The 20935-nt window shown below is 41.6% G+C and overlaps 1 protein-coding gene across 6 annotated transcripts in view; it reads right to left on the bottom strand.

The window, feature by feature from the left end:
* FRMD5 (FERM domain containing 5) overlaps positions 1-19891 on the bottom strand; it is a 238294-nt gene extending 218403 nt beyond the window's left edge. For 3 of the 6 annotated variants that reach the window (XM_081829527.1, XM_031029196.2, XM_081829528.1), the window contains exon 1: positions 19594-19891. In XM_081829527.1, the coding sequence (XP_081685653.1) occupies positions 19594-19695 (102 nt within the window). In that variant the 5' untranslated portion in view covers positions 19696-19891. The remainder of the gene's footprint in view (positions 1-19593) is intronic. The other 3 variants (XM_031029175.2, XM_031029192.2, XM_006727456.3) reach the window with 1 other exon arrangement.
* Between the last annotated feature and the right edge of the window lie 1044 nt (positions 19892-20935).

Raw genomic sequence — 20935 nt, forward strand, 5'->3', positions numbered from 1 at the left:
ATCAGAGCGTGTGTTGGAAGGGCAGGAACCTTTGGGAGACTTCTCCAAGAACAAAAGAGCTAGTGGGCACCATTTCCCTCACCCACCCTCAGCCTAGATACGTGGACACCTGCAGGAACCAGTGCAGCTGAAACATTCCCCACCTGGCTTGCTAAAAGTATACCCCACCCCCTCCATCCTGGCTTGGGCAGGAGTTTTTCCTGGTGGCTGCAGGTCCCCTCCCACAGTGGACCAGCTTGGATGCCAAGCACCCGCTTCTGTATTCTCCTGCAGACCTACCACCTCCAACATGCCCTTGCCAGGAGACCACCCAAAGTGGTGCCACAAGCCTGGCCGTGCACAAGCAGCCCTGACAGGGGCCAGCACCACTCCAAAATGACTCCTACCCTGGGGAGAAGGAATGATAATCACACATACCAGTCCAACTGTGGCCCCAGCAGTGGGCTGAGAGCAGAGATCTGGTCTGACTGTAGGCCCCACTCACCAGTGAAAGCTTTTTAGGAGACAACACAAGGAGAGTTCCCTGCAGTTTGGTGTAACCACAGCTCTGGGAAACACCTGGTCTAACTCAACTCAAGTCCAACGCAGCCCCAGACTGGCCCACTAACACCACAGGGACCAAACCCTGCCCTGCCCACAACAGGCAAAGGGGGCCATTGCAGCTGACTGGACTGAAGGCAAATGTGGCTCAGCTACAACATTAGGGTGCACACAACACAGAGAATAGACACTCCCGAAGTCAGGTGGTCAGGTTCTGGTGAACAGGGAACATTGTACTATAGGGTACTCCAAGACCTCTTCTTCATGAGGCCACTACTTCCAAGAGCAAAAGACTTAGCTGACATTCCTAACACATAGAAACAGACACAGGGAGTTAAATAAAATAAGGAGACAGAATACTATGTCCCAAATGAAAGATCAGGACAAAATCACAGCAAGAGCTAAACAAAATGGAGATAAGTAATAAGCCTGATAGAGAATTTAAAGTAATGGTCATAAAGATACTCACTGTATCTTTATGTGGAGGACCTCAGTGAGACCCTCAACAAAGAGATAGAAAACATTAAAAAAAAAATCAATCAGAGATGAACTCAATAAGCAAAATTAAAAATACACTAGAGGTAATTAGTCATAGACTAGAGGAAGCAGAAGAGATCAGTGACCTGGAGGACAGAGTAAGGCGTAAAAAATAAGCTGAACAGGAAAGGGAAAAAAAAATAATAAATAATAAATAAAAATAGGTTAAGAGAATGCAGTGACAGCATCAAGCATAATAACATTCACATTATAGGGATCCCAGAAGGCAAAGAGGGAAAGGGAAACAGAAAATTTATTTGAAGAAATAACAGCTGAAAACTTCCCCAATCCAGGGAAGGAAAAAGAAATTCAGATCCAGGAGTCACAGAGAGCCCCCAACAAAATCAAACCAAGGAGGTCCATACCCACGACACATAGTAATTAAAATAGGAAAAAGTAGTAATAAAGAGAGAATTTAAAAAGCAGAAAGAAAAAAACAAAACAAAACAGTTACATATCAGGAGAAACCCCGTAAGGTGATCAGTGGTTTTTTCAGCAGAAATTTTGCAGGCCACAGAGAGTGGCATGATATATTCAAAGTGCTGAAAGGAAAAAACCTGCAACCAAGAATACTCTATCCAGCAAGGCTGTCAATCAGAATAGAAGGAAAGATAGTTTCCCCGACAAACAAAAGTTGAAGGAATTCATGGCCACTAAACCAGCCTTACAAGAAATGTTAAAGGGGACTCTGAGTAGAAACGACAAAAAGTAGGAAGCACAAAGGCAATGAAATTAAGTGCATCTATAAAAATCAGTCAAGGGATTCACAAAATAAAAGGATGTGAAGTAGGACACCATATACCTAAAACAAGGAGGGGAGAGGAGTAAAAATTTAGTGCTTTTAGAATGAGTTCAAACTTAAGTGACCATTAACTTAATACAGACTGCTATATGAATGTTATATATAAACCTAATGGTAACCACAAATCAAAAACTGGTGATAGCCAAAAAATAAAAAGAATTTAGTATATCACTAAAGAAACCTGCAAATCGGGCGCCTGGGTGGCTCAGTTGGTTAAGCGACTGCCTTCGGCTCAGGTCATGATCCTGGAGTCCCGGGATCGAGTCCCGCATCAGGCTCCCTGCTTGGTGGGGAGTCTGCTTCTCCCTCTGACCCTCCTCCCTCTCATGCTCTCTGTCTCTCATTCTCACTGTCTCAAATAAATAAATAAAATCTTTAAAAAAAAAAAAAGAAACCTGCAAATCATGAGAGAACAGAGCAAGAGAAGATTCATATGACGTATTTAAGAAACAAAAGGACAAAGGAAAAAGAAACAAAAACACAGACTTTTAAACATAGAGAACTGACAGTCACCAGAAGAGAGGTGGGTGGTGGGATGGGTGAAATAGGTGATGGGGATTAAGAGTACATTTATCATGATGAGCACTGAGTAATGTACAGAATTGTTGAAATCACTAAATTATACACCTGAAGCTAATATAACACTTAACTACACAAATTAAAATAATTAAAATAGAAAAAAAAACCCACAATGATTTACTACTTCACACCCACAGAATGGCTATAATCAAAAAGACAATAGTGAGGATTGGCAGGGATGTGGAAAAATTGGAGCCCTCATGCAACCACTTTGGAAAACTGTTTGGCAATTCCTCGAACATTAAACATCAAGTTACTATATAACCCAGCAATTCCAATCCTAGGTGTCTATCCAAGAGAAATAAAAATATAATTCCACACAAAAACTTATATACATATGTTGTGCACTGGAAATATAATATTGTATGTCAACTATACTTCAATTAAAAAGAAAAAAAGTGTATGGGAATGTTCACAGCACATCCAAAAGAAATGAAAACCTACATCCACACAAAAATTTGTACATAAATAAGAGCTTCATCTATAATAAACAAAAAGTGGAACAACACAAATGTCTATCAACTGATGAATGGATAAACAAAATGTGATAAATCCATACTATGGGAAATTATTTAGCAATAAAAAAGAATGAAGTACTAATATAAGTTACTACTTGGATGACCCTCAAAAACATTATGCTAAGTGAAAGAAGTCAGTTACAAAAGACCATGTATTGTATGATACCATAGATTTGAAATGTTCATAATAGGCAAATCTATAGAGACAGAAAGTAGATTAGTGTTCGCCTAGGGCAGAGAGTTGGGGGGAGGAAGGGTGACAGGAAATAGGAGTGACTGCTAATGGGTACAAGGTTTCTTTTTGGGGTGATATAAATGTTCTAAAATTAGATTATGTTGATGATTGCACAACTTAATAAATATGCTAAAAACTGTTGAATTGTACACTTTAAACAGATGAACTTCATGGTATGTAATTTGTAGCTCAAAAAAAGCATTATGCTAAGTGAAAGAAGCCAGACTCAAAAGATTGCATATTGTATGATTCTATTCATAGGACACCATGGAAAAAGCAAACCTATAAGGACAGAAATCAGATTAGTAGCTGACAGACACCCAGAGAAGGAGGAGGAGACTGACCATAAAGAGGTACAAGGGAATTTTACAGGATGTTGGAAATATTCTATATATGATGGTTATACAGCTTGTATGTATTTGTCAAAATTCAAAGAACTGTACTATAAAAGAGTGAATTTTAGGGGCACCTGGGTGGCTCAGTTGTTGGAGCACACGATTCTTGATCTTGGGGTCATGAGTTCAAGCCCCACGTTGGGTGTACAGCTTACCTTAAAAAAGTGAATTTTACTCTATGTAAATTGTACCCCAATAAACCTGACTTTTAAAAAAGCCAAGTTTGGGGCACCTGGATGGCTCAGTTGTTAAGTGTCTGCCTTCGGCTCAGGTCATGATCCCAGGGTCCTGGGATCAAGCCCTGCATCGGGTTCCCTCCTCAGCCAGGAGCCTGCTTCTCCCTCTCCCGCTCCCCCTGCTTGTATTCCCTCTCTAGCTGTCTCTCTTTGTCAAATAAATAAATATAATCTTTAAAAAAAAAAAAAAAGCCAAGTTAAAGTGTGGGAGATGCAAAAAAAAATAGTATTTGGAAACTTGAGAGCAAAAGAATAGTGGAAATGTCTACAATGTATCAAAATTCACTCTAGCGTTCTATAACATGTGGTGTATGCCTTCTATGGATGGCATCAAGATTACATAATATTGCCTATGACAGAGTGGTAACATACATGAGGACCATGCAGAATTTGAGATCAAAGTTTAAAAAAAGGGAGGCTTCCCTCTAAAAGACAAAGTAGCACAAGTCAACATAAATTAAATTATCTGGCCAAGTCCATTAAGGGAGGGGAGAAAATGGCATTTAAAGTAGTCTTGAGGGGTGCCTGGGTGGCTCAGTTAACCATCTGCCTTCAGCTCAGGTCATGAACTCAGGATCCTGGGATCAAGCCCAGTGTAAGGCTCCCTGCTCAGTGGAGAGCCTGCTTCTCCCTCTCATCTCCCCCCACTCATGCTCTCTCTCTTGCTCACTCTATCTTTTAAAAATAAATAAAGTAGTCTTGGGCGCCTGGGTGGCTCAGTTGGTTAAGCAACTGCCTTCGGCTCAGGTCATGATCCTGGAGTCCCGGGATCGAGTCCCACATCGGGATCCCTGCTCAGCGGGGAGTCTGCTTCTCCCTCTGACCCTCCCCCCTCTCATGTGCTCTCTGTCTCTCTCATTCTGTCTCAAATAAATAAAATCTTAAAATAAAAAATAAAATAAAAATAAAAATAAATAGTCTCGAGAAACACTCAAGTGCAATCAAAGTAATCAAAGTGTACCCTCTAGACTGGGACATACCTTTAAAAAGAAGAAAAATTAAAATTGTATTATTAACATATATACAATAATCTGCATGAAGCCGGGGAAGGGCTAAAAGCAAGACTTCATCAGCACTTACAAAGTACTAATCAAGGAAGATGGAAAAACTGAGTCTTGTAGATAAATAATTACTAGGCCTGTACTATGAAACAGACATAGCTTATAAGACTTTTACACAACCTAGAAGAATACCCCTGAAAACCATTTGCCTTCCAAAACAGCTTTCAAGGGGCACCTGGGTGGCTCAGTTGGTTAATCATCTGCCTTTGGCTCAGGTCATGATCCTGGAGTCCTGGGATGAAGCCCCATCTCAGGCTCCCTACTCATCGGGGAGTCTGCTTTGTTTGCTTCTCCCTCTCCCAAACTCACCACCCCCCAGCTCATGTTCTCTCTCTCTTGCTCTCTCTCTCAAATAAATAAATAAAATCTTAAAAAAAAAAAAAAACACTTTCAAATTTGTTTTTCCAAAGTCTCTGATCCTGAAGAAGTGCCTACAATGGCAGAAACTAGTATTCAGAGGCACCTGGGTGGCTCAGTCGTTAAAGTGCCTGCCTTTGGCTCAGATAATGACCCCAGGGTCCTGGGATCGAGCCCAGCATCGGGCTCCCTGCTCAGCAGGAAGCCTGCTTCTCCCTCTCCCAATCCCCCTGCTTGTGTTCCCTCTCTCACTGTGTCTCTCTCTGTCAAATAAATAAATCTTAAAAAAAGAAAAAAAAAGAAACTAGTATTCACTATCCCACCATAATTAACAGAGATTCTAAATTACAAAAAAAAAAAAAAATCTTACTTTTGATCAGCATGAGTCAATCCCCCAGAATGTGATCTGTGTTGAACGAGTAGATAAAGCTCTATTTTGTATTTTGCAAAACTAAGGGACAAAACACAGACTGAAGCAGTCACAAAGATCTGCCTTGACATCTCTTTCTTTAAAAGGAATATTTGCGTTTGTAAAGAATATCCTTCACAGAGGGAACACAAAGAAAAACACTACTGAGCCATGGACAAATTTCTTGGGAACTGTAGGATGTTTATGCTGAAAGAGACTGGAGGGGTCTTCTTTTTGAGTCTCCTCATTTTGCAGATGAAAGGTTAAGTTATCTGCTCAAGGCCCCAAAGTTAATCAGTCAAGAGAGTCAGGCATTGAACACAAGTCTCCTGACTCCACCAAGTTAATGTTTTCCCCTTTGGACTATACTGCCCGCTTCATCAGAGAGCCATGAGTAAGAACAACAATGAGGTCATACAGAGTTCGAATCCCAGCTCCCCCACAGACTAGCTGTGTGACATTAGACAAATAATTTAACATCTCTAAGCCTTATTGTACTCATTTGGAATTAGAAACAATAATATTTTCCATTAAACAGGTAGGATTAAATGAAGGATGCACATAAAGTGCTTATCACAGAGCCCAGAACACAGTAAGTACTCAATAAATTTTTAAATGGCTCAATTACCATATTAAATTAAAATATGTAATATGGACATTCACCAAATAACTCTCTAAAACATAACAATGGCATGTTATGATATGCCTAATTTGTCAGTACATTCATTTTAATTGTAATTAATTATGTCAGAGAAACCTTACGAGAGGAACAGAGAATCACAGAAAAAATAAAGATGCAAAAAAAACTACCAAAATATTATTTTTAAACTCTTATCCTACCTCTATTTAGCTCAAGTCAGAGGTAACTTTACATTTGCATTATTAATAATCCTCTTTATCATTCATGCACATCTACAATTAACATTTATCGAGCCCCTAGGTGAGACCGTAGATACTAACTGTACAAAGATGCAGTTCATATAGTTGTCTGCCCTTCATATAGTTGTCTACTGAGAGGCAGACATGTGAGTAAATATTTACAAGTGAATATGGTAAATACTATAATAAGGTCCCCCAAAGCACAGCCCAGCAACACTGGTGAGGGAGTTTACCTTGGAATAAGGTGATGAGATGCTGGTGATCTACAAAGTGGAATAAAATGCATATGGAGGATGACAGGAGACAAGTCTCAAAGGAAAGGCAGCAAAGGTAATGGAAGGACATCTGTGATGTGCTAAAAGGCTGTTATCTAGCAGGTAAAGGGAGAATCTTGAAAGGTTTTAAAAAAAGAAAATGATCGAAGTTGCATTTTGGAAGCATGTGAAGCCTACCACCCCCACAGGAAGGTAAAACCTAGACCATTTGGACACTGTATCTGGCAAGCAACAAATGGAGAGCCAGAGAAGACAGATGTAGGAGGCTCTGATTCCTACCATCACAGAGACTACAGTCAGAAGAGGAAGAGGCTTCCCATCTCATCCCACCTGACAGAATGAGGAGTGGATTTAGGTTGGCCTGCTCCAATAAGACCCCACTAGTCATTAAAATATTGAAATATAGATAGATAGATAGATAAAGATAGATAGAAACATTTCCCTACCAGTTGGCCAATAGCCACTGCCCTAAGAGGCCCCTCCCTCTTCCCTGGGACCACTCTGAACCCCACCTCCCATGATTCAACACTAAATAGTGTCTGGCCCAGCAGAGGGCCCCAGACTCAATTCCAGTGTGTTCTAGCAGAATCTTGGTCAGTGAGATATTATTCACTGTGACTCATTGATTATTGAGTATTTTTTTTATTTTATTATTTAACTAAGCTCTAGGCCCAACATAGGGCTCTAACTCAAGACCCCCGAGATCAAGAGTCACATGCTCCACTGACTAAGCCAGCCAGGAGCCCCAGTTATTGAGTATTTTAAATATTACCTCCACATGGGAGCCAACCTCAGAGAGCTCCTTTAAACCATTAAGCCTCTCCTACCACACAGCAGCAACAACGAAAAAGACCTCCAATATTCTTTCATTTCCCAACCTGCTTCTCCAGATTCTCCCTCTAGATTTTGATTAGGTATTTAGGCTTAGGGCTCATCTTGCTCCATCCCAATGTTTTCTCTGGTTTTGATCTCTTGTTTCTCTCTTTATCAATTATTTCCACTCTCCCTACAATTTCACCAACTTCAGCTGTCCACAATAAAGACCCTCCTGATCATGGGAATTGCCCCCACTATGCAGACCCAGTCCCTAAATACTGACCTGAAGTTACAGTACAGGAAGAGCCTCATTGAGTCTATTTATCTACTAAGAAATAATTGTAAAAAAGTTAATAGAAAGCTCTAAACATATAATATTCAGTGCAGCCCCAAGATATCACTTTATATAATACAGATTTTCATTTGTGTATATTGTTTCAAATTCCAGTTGATTAAAATATACAACACTATTGCATTAAATAATGAAATTAAAGGATATGGATCACATTATGCTTCAGTGTATATTTACACACATTTTAATTGCACCTTTTCTTAACACCTCCCACCACTACCAACAGCAGGTGTGGCCACCACACAAAGAATTTGACCATAAGCAAAGGTGTAACTTAGTAGTGATGGCAATTAGAAATGGTGATAAGAGGGAACATCTGGCTGGCTCAGTCAGTGGAGCATGCAACTCTTGATCTTGGGGTCATGAGTTTGAGCCCCACATTGGGCAGAGAGCTTGCTTTAAAAAAAAAAAATGGAAAAGGGTCGCTTGAGTGGCTCAGTCAGTTGAGCCTCCAACTCTTCATTTTGGCTCAGGTCATGATCTCAGAGTCGTGGAATCAAGCCCCACATTGGGCTCTGCACCGAGTGCAGAGTCTGCTTGTCCCTCTCCCTCTGCTCCTCCCCCCTCCCACTCCCGTGCTCTCTCTCCCTCAAATATTTTTTTAAAAAAGGAAAAAAAATGGTGATAAGAGATGGTATTAAATAAGTGGCCCTAAGTATAAATTAGCATGAAACAAAGGAGATCATAAGAGATGGACAGAAGAGCCAGGTGTAATGATAGTAGGAAATAAAACTGTAGAATTCAGGAAATGAAGAGAAAGTTTTCCTTTTCTTATTATTTTCTTTCAACCAGAAACTAAAGATATTTTATGTGAGATATATTCTTAGTAGCAATACTCCATATTTTATAATGACATAGTAAAAGATCTAATTTGCAGCAAGACAATATACTATCATTGTATCTATTAAAAATAATCAGTCTAGGGCGCCTGGGTGGCGCAGTTGGTTAAGCGACTGCCTTCGGCTCAGGTCATGATCCTGGAGTCCCTGGATCGAGTCCCGCATCGGGCTCCCTGCTCGGCGGGAAGTCTGCTTCTCCCTCTGACCCTCCCCCCTCTCATGTGCTCTCTCTCATTCTCTCTCTCTCAAATAAATAAATAAAATCTTAAAAAATAATAATAATAGTCTGCTGTACCCAATATCAAAAACTGGAATATGAGAAATGTGTTCTCTTTTGCCATACAAATTATTAGAAAACAATTTTTAGACGTGCTTTCAGTACTGTGGGTACTCATTTGAATAAGCTTATCTAAATTATCCAAGGTGTATTTAAAAATAAGCAAAGTCAGTATTGATTTTTCAGACCAGCTATGCTGCTTATAAAATCTGACACTTCAATGGTTGGTTCAGTATCTTATGTCCTGAAGCTACACCAAGCCAACTCCCATTCACTTTAAAAAAAAAAAAACAAACAATTTCACATAATGTTAGAATCTAAAGCTAAGTGTAGATTAAGTTGCACTGTAGTACTAGACTACCTTATGTTTTGATCAGATTTTTACCTCTCAAAGGCCAAATTTCTTCTGAGTGGCCTCCCAAAGAGCTGATGGGTTATTTTGTTGCAGGGATGAGAGTGTACTGTGAAACTTCAGGCTCTACATGCCTCATAACATCCCAGGCATCGCTGCCGGTCCATGGGATCCTTCTGACCTACAAACCTCCAATTCCACAATAACTCTGGAGGATTCTGGATTTTTCTAGAGGCGAAAATCTGAAAGAGGGCAGGCTGGATGTTTTCGTCAGCCTAAATTATCCCCTAGAAGTACCTGAGATCCTTAGATGAATTAATTCTGCTTTCCTGTGTTGTGATCAATGTTCTTACCTGCTTGGCTTATGTCTGATAAAACAGTAGTCTTAGTGGCATCTCCTGCCTAGAGTATATGGAATCTTTTGGTACTTGTGAAGCCAACTCTTCCACTTGGGTGTCCTCAAAAATAGGCTAAGGCCCAGCCTAGAGGCCCCTGAATTAAATCAGGCAATATGGAAATAAGGCTTTGCACCTGCCTGGAGGCAAGGGGTAATTTGCTTGACTATGGAGTGCCTAAATGGACTACCAGACTATGAGGGTTCCAAATGATTTGGCTTTTTCCTACTACAAGTTCAGTGAAAGTGGCCAGACATTTGAGTGTGCCCTGGGGCATGCTGTTTTGATGTACCACTATTTCTTTCAGGTCTTGGGCCTGTGGGCCTTTGCTAATTTATCTGGCTCCCATAATACCACTTCACAGCAAGCCTCCTTAATCTCTCCAACAAAGTGGAGTGCCTGTATTGTCAGTCATTCCCCTATTCATCAGTCTTTAAACCATCCCTTCTTTTTCTCCTCTTCCAGAGCAAAATAACCTATTAGCATTGGCATTCTGCCGAACATTGATTGCCTAAATGCCAAACAGCACTTTCCTGGAGGTTCCCATCCCCAAAGCTCTAGCCTGGCATTGTGTGGAGTGCTCAAAGTGCACCCCGTGTGGGGCTGGGAACTTCAGAGCTGGCAGGCAGGGGTTCACTGGGGAATCCAGGGAAGCACTCCACCATCCTCTAGAAAAGTGATTTTGGTGACCACTTAGGTCTGGGAATAGAGGTGCAGAATTGTGCCTTTTAGGGCTCCACTCCACATTTCTTAACTGTCAATGCACCATTTAGGCTGCACTGTATCAGCCAAAGGATTTCCAAACATCAGCTGAATGTTGGGATTTGATACTTTCTTTTTGTGTGTAGACAAATAAGCCCTATGCCAGAGGTCCCTTGGAAACAAAATTCTTATGCATAGTTACTGCAGCCACAGAATTAAGACTGATACATGAATCTACCCCTTCTTTATATGATGCCATTGCTTTGTGAAGACTCTTAATTTGTGTTGTACACTTTTGGAGTTAGATTTAATTCAACACCAGCTTTGTGTTTATTTTTATGTTAGACTAACACTTCTAAGCACGTCAAGAATGATTGAAATTTGCTGACAGCAATCTTTCCTAAGCAAATAGATTCTGTTATTTGACTCAACTGTACCAGAGTAAGTCAGATAAACATAGTAAAGGAAATACAAAATATATTTGGCTTTACATTTTTAGCTTTCCTATCTTGAAGTAGCCTGCTGTTACCTCAGCCTGGAATGCCCTTTACCCATCCCCACAGCCCATTTTCTACTTTTGGCAATCTTTCATGACCTAGTTCAAATCTCACCTCCTTTGAGAAATATTTAGCAATTTTGAGTCCCCCATATTTGCACTGCCATGGCAAACCACTTTGTCTTAGCACTGATTTCCATGGTATTTATTTTTTGCTATTTACATGTTTGCAAACAGGGGCCTTCCTACACCCCCAGTGCTTTAAGTTGTTAAGACGATTTCTTTGAAAAACAATATAGAAATATAATCGTTTTCTTTCTAGGTCAAGGAAGACAAAAATAAAACCAATAAGCATAAGAGCATCAAATTGGAATGATGACCTGTTGTAGAATCTTTAGAATCCTGCCCACTTGAAAACAGTATGCATATCTGCAAATAACCTAACTTTTACCTTACAAGGGTAGAGAATCAGTTAAGGCCATTCAGAAATAAAAGTTAGAAATATGAGATTCACTCTTGGCTTCTTCTTCTCCCTCACTTTTTATACTCAGTCAACATAACTCATCACTTTTACCTATTAAATATCTGTATGACCCAGTACTAGTGATTCTCAAACCTGAAAAAGCGTAAGAGTTACCTGGCTGACTTGTTAAAACAGACTGCTGAGCTCCCCTCCCCCACATTTCTGATTCACTAGTTCTGCAGTGGGGCCAAAAACTTGCATTTGTTACAAGTGCCCAGGTGAAACTGATGCTGTTCATCCAGGAAACACACTTTGAGAACCATTGCTTTAACTCATCCCCTAGACCATTCTTCTTTTTAACGAGGTTCACAATTTCTACAAAGGGAAAAAAGCTCCCTGAGTTGTGACACAGTAAGATGGCTCAAACAAGGCATAAAAATAGCTAGGTTTGGTCCTGATCTAGAACGGTTTCCCTTGGTGGACAGAGGTTGTCTAAGGCTTTGAAATGATCCTTAACATACAGGAATGAGTCCTAAAGCATTTCTGTAATGGTCCAAGGCATCTCTAAATACGGACCAGCAGATGAGGTCATGGTAATGCAAGGAGTCAGAAGTAGAGGAGGGGGAATGAAAGCTATAATCAGTGTCAAAGGGGTGTTTTCTGTAGACAAGTGAATGGAGCTATTGTACACAAACTCAGTGGTTGCCAAGCATGTGGCCCAATTAGTTTGCCTGTATGAGCATGGCACGGAAAGATCTCCTTAGAGGACTGGATTCACACAAGCTGGTGTTTAGTATGACAGTAGCAAGCAAAAGCCTGAAGAATTTGGACCTGAAGAGTCTAAGTTCCTGCTTCCCAAGTCTAAGATATGATACCATTAGCCTGGAAAGACTACAAAAGTAAAACACCATCCTCAGAAATAGCACAGCCTTTACAGTTGGTGAAAGACCAATACAGAGGATCCTGCACAAAATATTGACGACAATGAGGATGGCATGGTGGCCTTGGGTGGCAAGAGGTCTACAATTTAAATCTAAGGGTTAGCCTCCAACAGAAACTGCTTTCCCTACTCTAGCTTCGGCTCTGCTAATATGTTTGTACAAGTTCAAAAAGTTGTATTGGCCGCCCAGATCTAGGGTCTTAAAGGAATGGAAAGTCTGCTTCCATGGCTAGAATGAACATACAACAAGATGTTTGGGTCTCTTAGGGAAACACCATTCACTCTGCAACATAGGCATGGAGATGCTTTAGTACTCTTCAAAGTTCTCAGCTGCATGACAGAACCATTCAGGTGGTTGGCCTCAGCCCCAAGTATCATGCAGGAAAACAGGGGCAATGACTACCACCTGCCTCCAGGAGTGCAGCATCCTCCTCCCTGAGCACCACGTGGGCAAGATATAGAAGCTATAAGGTTGCTGCCAATCCTCCATGAGATTCACATCTGTTGTACCAGCTCTGGTTAGACACCAGCTGAAGAAGAGTGACCCACAGGAGGCTGCTCCAGGAAACAGGGTCTGCAGAGTCAGAATGTTACACATGAGGCTATCAGAAGATTGAATTCAGCTTAAAATAGACATAATTAGGAACCTGTGGGAAGCATGGTTCTCTTTCCGTTGGGGCAAGAGGCTAGAAAATGAGGCTGGGAGGAGGTTTTCTGTGGCACTGACTTAGGGGAAAGGAATGAAGGAAGTTTCTATGGCTGTGGTGAGCCCTATGCTCAATATCCTAATTCTGCCAGACTTCCAACACCCCATGAAGCACTGCACTACACAGTATTCATTGGATCTAAGCCTTCTAAACCTGTGGAGATGGGAGGAGGGGAGACCTGAAAGGCTTGAAATCTTAAGAGACAAACCAAAAAAATCAAGAAGCTCTAGACCGCAGCTCCGCTAATTCAACAAAGGATAATTGCAGAAAGTTATCAGAGACCTCAAAGGCTCCATAAAATACATTTACATACCATACTTCCCACCAGGGAGAGGGGCTACAGAGCAAAGTGGTTTGGAATCGGATGGGTTGAAACTATAAAAAGCCTTATACAGTTGTTAGAAAATGTTTATTGTTGTCAGGCACAAGAAATTTTTAAGTGTTGGAGTTAACACAGCCATCATGGAGCACAAACAAATCAGAACAAATATTTATTGAACTACAACCACGTAAGGCACTGTGGTATAATTCCTAGGGTTTAAAATTTATAGTTTCCTCTTACTCCTTTAAAAATTCTAAAGTATAATCTACCAGAAAATAGGTATTAAAATAATCCAAAATATTTTACCATAGTGATTATAGTATCTAACTATTATAGTATCTAACTAAAACCTTGCTTATTTTGGGTTGCACATTTTTAATGCCTATATATAAACCACTACAAATGTATAACAAAAATGACTATTTTTTGGTCTTCAGGTTGTCTTATTTTATCTTGGCAAACTTTTTTTTAAGAGTGAATATTAATGCTAGCACAGACGATCAACGAGTCTCTGGGCAATGTAACAGAGGACTCAAAACCCACATGCTCTTTTATTATACACTATGTTGAATTGCCTCATCCAGTATATTCATTCCAAGCACTTAATAGAATGCAAATTCATACAAATACCCTTGAGTAAAATCTGCTGTGGTGAATGTTTCTAGGTTTCTCTTGGATGCCACTGACACTTCCTTAAATCAAACTTTTTCAAAAAGAGAAAGAACGAGAGCACAAATACACATCTAGAATTTACTCTGTCCTAAAAGGTTGATCTGCCTTAGTTTTATACAATGAACATTTTATATATACAAATTAAGAAATAGAGTACAAGTGCTTTCAGGATTCTAGAAGGCTAATTTTGGAACTTAGTTTCAAGAATTAGAGTCTGACTTGCTATTGTAACAGATTCTGAGACACCATAATTACCTTTTAAAAACAAAGTTTTTAAAAGAACCAATATTCATGAAAATACAACAGCTTTGTGTTTTTCTGTGAATACAATTACCTTAATTCTCTAACAACATCCCTTTTGCATTAATGAAAGCAAGGATTTCGCTTACCAAGTATAAAGTAGAAGTTCTTAGAAAAGACAAATCACTGTAGGTCCTTGAAACAAATGCCCCTCTAAAGCCAAAGACTTGGTAGGATCAAAGGAAAGCAAACCTTAACTCTTGAATTTTATTTTTTTAAAGATTTTATTTATTTATCTGAGATAGAGAATGAGTGGGGAGAGGACATAGGGAGAGGGAGAAGCAGGCTCCCCCCTGAGCAGGGAGCCCAATGTGGGGTTGGAGCCCAGGACCCTGGGATCATGACCTGAGCTGTAGGCAGATGCTTAACCCACTGAGCCACCCAAGTGCCCCCTGAACTCTTGAATTTTAGAGAAGAGTTCTACTACAGAATCCAGTTGTTCCAGCCTTGAATTTTATAATTTCACTGAGATTAATCAGAAATCATTTTTTTAAAGATTTTATTTATTTGAGAGAGAGAGCATGAGCGGGAGGGAGGGGCAGAGGGAGAAGCAGACTCCCCACTGAGCAGGGAGCGTAAGGGGGACTTGATCCTAGGACCCTGAGATCATGACCTGAACCAATCAGAAATTTTTAAGTAGGGGCACCTGGTGGCTCAGTCAGTCAGGTGCCCGCTCTTGGTTTCTGCTCCGGTTATGATCTCACGGTCAAGGGATGGAGCCCGGAGCTGGCTCTGTGCTCAGCAGGGAGTCTGCTTAAGGTTCTCTCCCTCTCCCTTTTCCCCTCCCCCACACTCACACACACACTCTCTCTCTCTCAAATAAATAAAATCTTTTAAAAAAATCATTTTGAGGAGACTTAATGTTTAATTTATTTTCAAAAAATTTTCTCAATCCTATTTTTGATTTGATAGAACAAGGCACAATGTATATTAGTCTGTTTAAATGTTATTATTTGTAATGACATTACCAAATAATTTTTTCTTTACTGTGAAATAAGTATTATTACCATTTTACAGATGAGGAAATTATGGTTACAGACAGGTGAAATAACTTAGGGAGTCATAAAGAATAGAGAGAACAAAGATGGAATTTAGAGACAAAATGACCAGGGTTTAAATATAGTCCAGCCACCTACTAGCTTTGACCAAGTTCCTTCATCCAAGCCTTTCATCTGTAAAATGAAGATACTACCACCTACTTCTCAAATAGTTGATGTAAGGTATAAGTAAAACACCTCACAGAAAGCGTAGTAGAGTTGGCCATTCAAGAAACATCAGCTCTCCCACCAATCCACAATCTTATTTTCTTCAGCTGGTACAATGGGTGTATAACGAATCCATATGCTGTTGTGAGTTTAGTGAGAAAATAGCACAAGCGGGGCACCTGGCAAGTACAGGGCTCAATACATTTGTTCTCTCCCCCAGTATTCGCTCCCTTACCCTAGGTCCCACAGTTACTGAATGGCTGAGACACAATCAAGTCCCGATCTTGGTTGCACTATAGAACGGTTTCTGTACACCGGCATTTTACTTCTGGTAGTACCTCATTTAACTGCAAAAACAAATTTAAGCTAGCTGCTTGGTCAGTTGTTATTTTAATGTGTTCCCAGTAAAATCAAATTCATTTCTGGGGCAGCTTTACTTTTCAGTAATCAGAAAAAAGTGATTAATATTTCTGACTTGAAAATATGTATTTTTGGTACATATTTCTACTGGCACTTCCGTAATATATATTCTTAATATTTTATAAACTATTATAACTCAAAAGATAGTTAAAAATCTATTACTTAGGATATTACATGTCTAAGCATTTAAATGATTCCATTTGATATACTGAGTTCAAAGATATTAGGTAGCCTTTTCATTTTTCCTATTTGCTCCCAAATAAAATAACAAAGTAGGGTAGTAAATGTGGTAAATAAATGCAGATATTCATAAATGAAACAGATGTGTGAAAAATATGGACCAGATCTGCATTTATGAGGCAATGACCTTCAAAACTGGCAGGGAGCTGTTAGCAATGTTCTTCACAGGGGAGCAATTATATTACAAGCCTCCTATGTATACTTTCATTTCTCATGATCTACAAATACATTTGCATATCAGAAAGAATAAAAGAATAGTCTGGTAACTGTGGCAACCTTCATTGAGAGGATATAAGGCATTTTCCTTACCTTAATAATCACATTCTAAATGCCAGAGCGGTATAACTGGTGCATTATGAAAGACAAGACCAATACTTTGACAGAATTTTCTACAACTGAAATTTACTAAATGTGGCTATTATGGCTCTAACCCAGTGATACATTTCTGACTCTCTAATCCCCTAAGTGTTCTCTGATTATCTCAAGAAGTACTGAAATCTTTCTAAAATATATACCTTATTTAAAGAAAAATATGGCAAACAGTACTTTAAGGAAAATGATTCCAAACTATCACCAAAAATTTTTAAAAATATACTGTACAGCAATTCCTAAAATGTTAGGAATATTGCTTCAACCTAGCAAGTAGCTCACAGTTTCTTTCCATACTGATTTAAAAGACTCTATGTCCAATGTTTGACAAATAAGTGCATGCACAAACACAAACACACACTACAGAAATGGATAAGGGGGAGAAAGTTGCTAAGAAAAGCTCAATCTCTAAAAGCTCAAAAAAGCTATCTGCACAAAATATTAATTTCACATAAGATCCTGTCTTTTTTTTTTTTAACCTTTCCTCACATTGGGTAAAAACAAAAGCAATTCACAGTAGTGGTGCCAAAGACTGACAATATTACATAAACTTCAGAATTCCTGTGTTTAATTTTCACTAAAGAATCACAGTGCACTATCATTAACATGTCTAGACAGTGGACACTCACTACAGTATAGTCATGTTACACCAAGCTTATTTTTCTGTGGCCTAAATATTTATAACACATTAAATTGTAATAATGTAAAATAAGACCAGCAGGAAAATAAACACAACCATAGCAAGATATAACAAGCATAAACCCAGTAAATCCTGCTTGACCGAAAAATATTATTTTTCTCAATGGCAATAAAAATTACCCACAACTATAATACCAATCAACCAACTTCAGAGGTTCCACCAACTGGGAAAAATAACTAGTTGTCTTATTGTGATACCTTAAAATCACAAGATTGCCACTAGTGGAGTGGTGATGTGAATTGCGTTTCATTTGTACTCTATACCTTGGCAAAAGTTAATGACCTGCCCCAGAAATTTTATTTCACCATATACCCCAAAGTATTTTTAGGACTCACAAAGTCTAAATCTCACACTGCCGTTGATATGCTATCATGTAAATGCTTTAAATTTTAAAACGAAAGGATAAAAACTTTAAAAGCTCTAGACAATGTATTCAAATAGTGAATGTCAAGTCAATGCCTTCTCCTCCCCCACTGAAAAACAAAAAAGAACTGTACACGACAAATAAAGATACAATAGAAACAAAAAGTAGCATGCCACTCATTCAGTAAGGAAATAATAACAGAACATCTATCATATTCAACTACAAAAATCCTTTCATTGGATGGCTAGCGTCGTTATGACTGTTTAATCTGTATTTAAGTGGCCTTAAAAAAGAGATTTTGTTCCCTTTCTCTGCCCTCCTGGATCTTCGGCGGCAGTCAGCACTTATACCCAGAGCTGGTTTGGGGAGTGGGAGAAAAGGGAAAGTGGAGACATGTCATCAAGATGATTTTGATGTCTCTAGAGTCTGAGGACCTTTAAATGTTGATAATGATGAAGGAAAAAAATGAAGAGGTGGAGGGAGAGGAAAACAAAACCACTACCATCACCAAACTGGAGAATGATAAGTCTCATTTTCAACTTGTTTTAAAATCACTGTTAATTAAAAAAACAGCATCTGCTTGTAAAACGAAAAAAAAAAAAAGGTAAAGTGGAGAGAAGGCTGAAATGAGCACGGAGTCAGCAGAGGGCAGCCGCTCTCATCCACTACCCAGCGTCTTTCTCACACACCGCTGTTTTCCGCTATTGAGCATTGTCAGCAAAAAAATAAATGGGGGGGCGGGACGGGAGACAAAGAGGGTAGGACCAGAGGCCGACAGTTTTTGTCTGCCACATCTGAGGCGAGAAGCCCCCTCTGGTTTCTTGCTGCAAAGGCAAGGGATCAGGTGAGACCCCTCCGGGTCCAACTCTATTTGCTTCTCCAGAAAGAGCAGTTTCCGGCAGCGAGCGCAGGATCCTTCGGCTGCTGAACTGAACACCGGAGCATTGTCAATGTTCCTATCTCTGACTTTACAGAGGAGGAGAGAGGACTGTGACTGCATTCCTGGGAAAGACTACTACTCCAGACGTGCCACACGGCAGTAGTGAAAAAACATAAGCAAGAGGTTGTAAAAATCCCTTCCAAAATACCAGGTTCTGAAGAAATGCTGCGAAGCATTAACATATTGTTGGCGTTTTTTGTAAGTCACCTATTCTTTCTCGCCACGGTCAACCCTCAAATCTCTGGTACTTGTTGCTAAATCTTTACCTCACGCCCCCCTCAAAATTGCCCAATACAATGAGATCTGGGGAGCGAAAGGCGGGAGGGGGGCCTAATCTCAGGAACCCAGAGGGCTGGTCTCCCTTCCATAGGCCACTCTGCATGGGCTGCGCGTTCACTTTTACCTTCTGAGAGCTCTGATTCACAAATGCCGGGGTGGGGAGGGGGGGCGGGTGATTATGACATACAGCATTATCCTTCCAACCAAAGATAGATAAGAAACGCCGGCCAGCGGTCCTTGCCTGGCCAGAGAGCCAAAGCCTGAGCCCCCCGACGGGGCGCCCCGGGTAGGAGCCTCCCGCCCTGCCCGCCTCCCTCCGGACGCCCGCGGAAGATGCTCCCCACCCCGGCAGGCTCGAGGAGCCAGGATGGGGCGCCCTCACCCTGGGAGAGGGCAGGGAGCGAGCTGAGGGTCCGGGACGGAGGGACTCTCACCGCAGCTGCGCCGAGCGCCCGGTACCCCACCCCGGACCAGGTCTCGGGCGGAGGCGCTCTGCACCGGGGCTGGCCGCCGCAGCCAGGGACGGACAAAGCACTGGGGTCTGCGGCGACCTCGGGAGGCGGCCGCGGGCCAAGTTAGCCAGACTCGGGGTCCCGCGGGCAGGGCAGCGCAGCACTGACCTGGATGGTGCAGGTGTACTCGCTGTCGTCCAGCAGCCGCACGGTGCAGCTGTACTCGCGCTCCAGGCTCCTGCTGCTGCCGCTCATCAACCTGCTCAGCATCTTCCCGCCCGCCCGCCGCCGGGAAAGACGCGGCGGCGCTGCGGACCCCGGACCAGGCGCCCCTCAGCCGGGCAGCTCCGCGCGGGCCCCGGGCACCTGCACCATCACCCCAGCCCGGTCGCGGCCGCTGCCTCCTGCTGGCCCAGCTCCTCCTTCTTCTCCTCCTCCTTCTCCGCCACCGCCTCCCCCCAGCCCAGAGCAAGCGCTCCGCTCTCTCTCCTCCGCGCCCTACTCCCCATGCCCAGCTCGTGGGGCGGGGCCTCGGCCGGAGAAGGGCCAATGGGGGTCAGCGCGGCGGAACCGAGTGGCACACTGTTGAGCCAATAGAAATAGGGCACTGGGATGATGAACAGGTGATGAAAGCAATCACGGGAAAGCAGTCGGACAGAGCCTAGCGGGACCAGCCCTCTGGCGTCCTAAACGAGGGGCTCCTCTCCTCTCTGCGGTTCCTCTAGAAGCTGTTTCCCCTCCCCCGGGCCAGGTGTGGGCACCCGGCCAGATAAATGTCTGCTGCGTGGAATACGTTTAGACTCGGGCTTCAGGGGTCAAGTCCCACGCTCTGCAACGCCGCGAGTCCCGCCCTCTCGGGAGCCGGGGCGGTGCGAGATAAAAATCACCGCACCTGCAGAATGTAGGCACCTTCAGCTCCGGACCAGGCGGCTGCCCCCACCTGAGCTGTACCCCAAGTCGGCCAGACGGGCGTGTCTGCTCCAGCTCTCTTATTTCGGAGAACATCTGTTTTACAGGAGCTACTTAAGTAAAAGCTGTAGGGTTCGCAAGGGTTTTTTAAGCACCCGGGTTTAACCCCTAGGAAACCCTCCACTCTAACATCCTATGCCTCCCTTTTATTTTCAGAAGACAAAAGGAAGAGACTGAGGTGTGCTCCTTCAGCTGGTAGGGTGCAGAGGCAGTGATGGGTCCTTTCCTTGCTCCTTCAGAACTAGAATTACCGTATCTTCAGACCTCCTCAACAAAACACCGGAGTATGTCAGGAGGTATATATCGCAAAGAAAAAAAAATTGTCTCCTGCCCTTTGTGACCCCACATTCTAAAGACCTCATGTTCTTTACGGAAACTTCACCAAGAAACATAATATTCTTCCTCAAAATTTTTTGATGGAAGGAAATGTTATATAAAAGAATCATATCAACACATTAATGCTGTAATAAATATATTAACTGAAAAATAATGAAATATGCATAATTTCGCATTTTCATTTATACTGGTCTTGTTTATAGGA

Source organism: Leptonychotes weddellii, chromosome 9 (genome assembly GCF_054177405.1).
Source record: "Leptonychotes weddellii isolate Sample4059 chromosome 9, ASM5417740v2, whole genome shotgun sequence".
Lineage (NCBI taxonomy): Eukaryota > Metazoa > Chordata > Mammalia > Carnivora > Phocidae > Leptonychotes > Leptonychotes weddellii.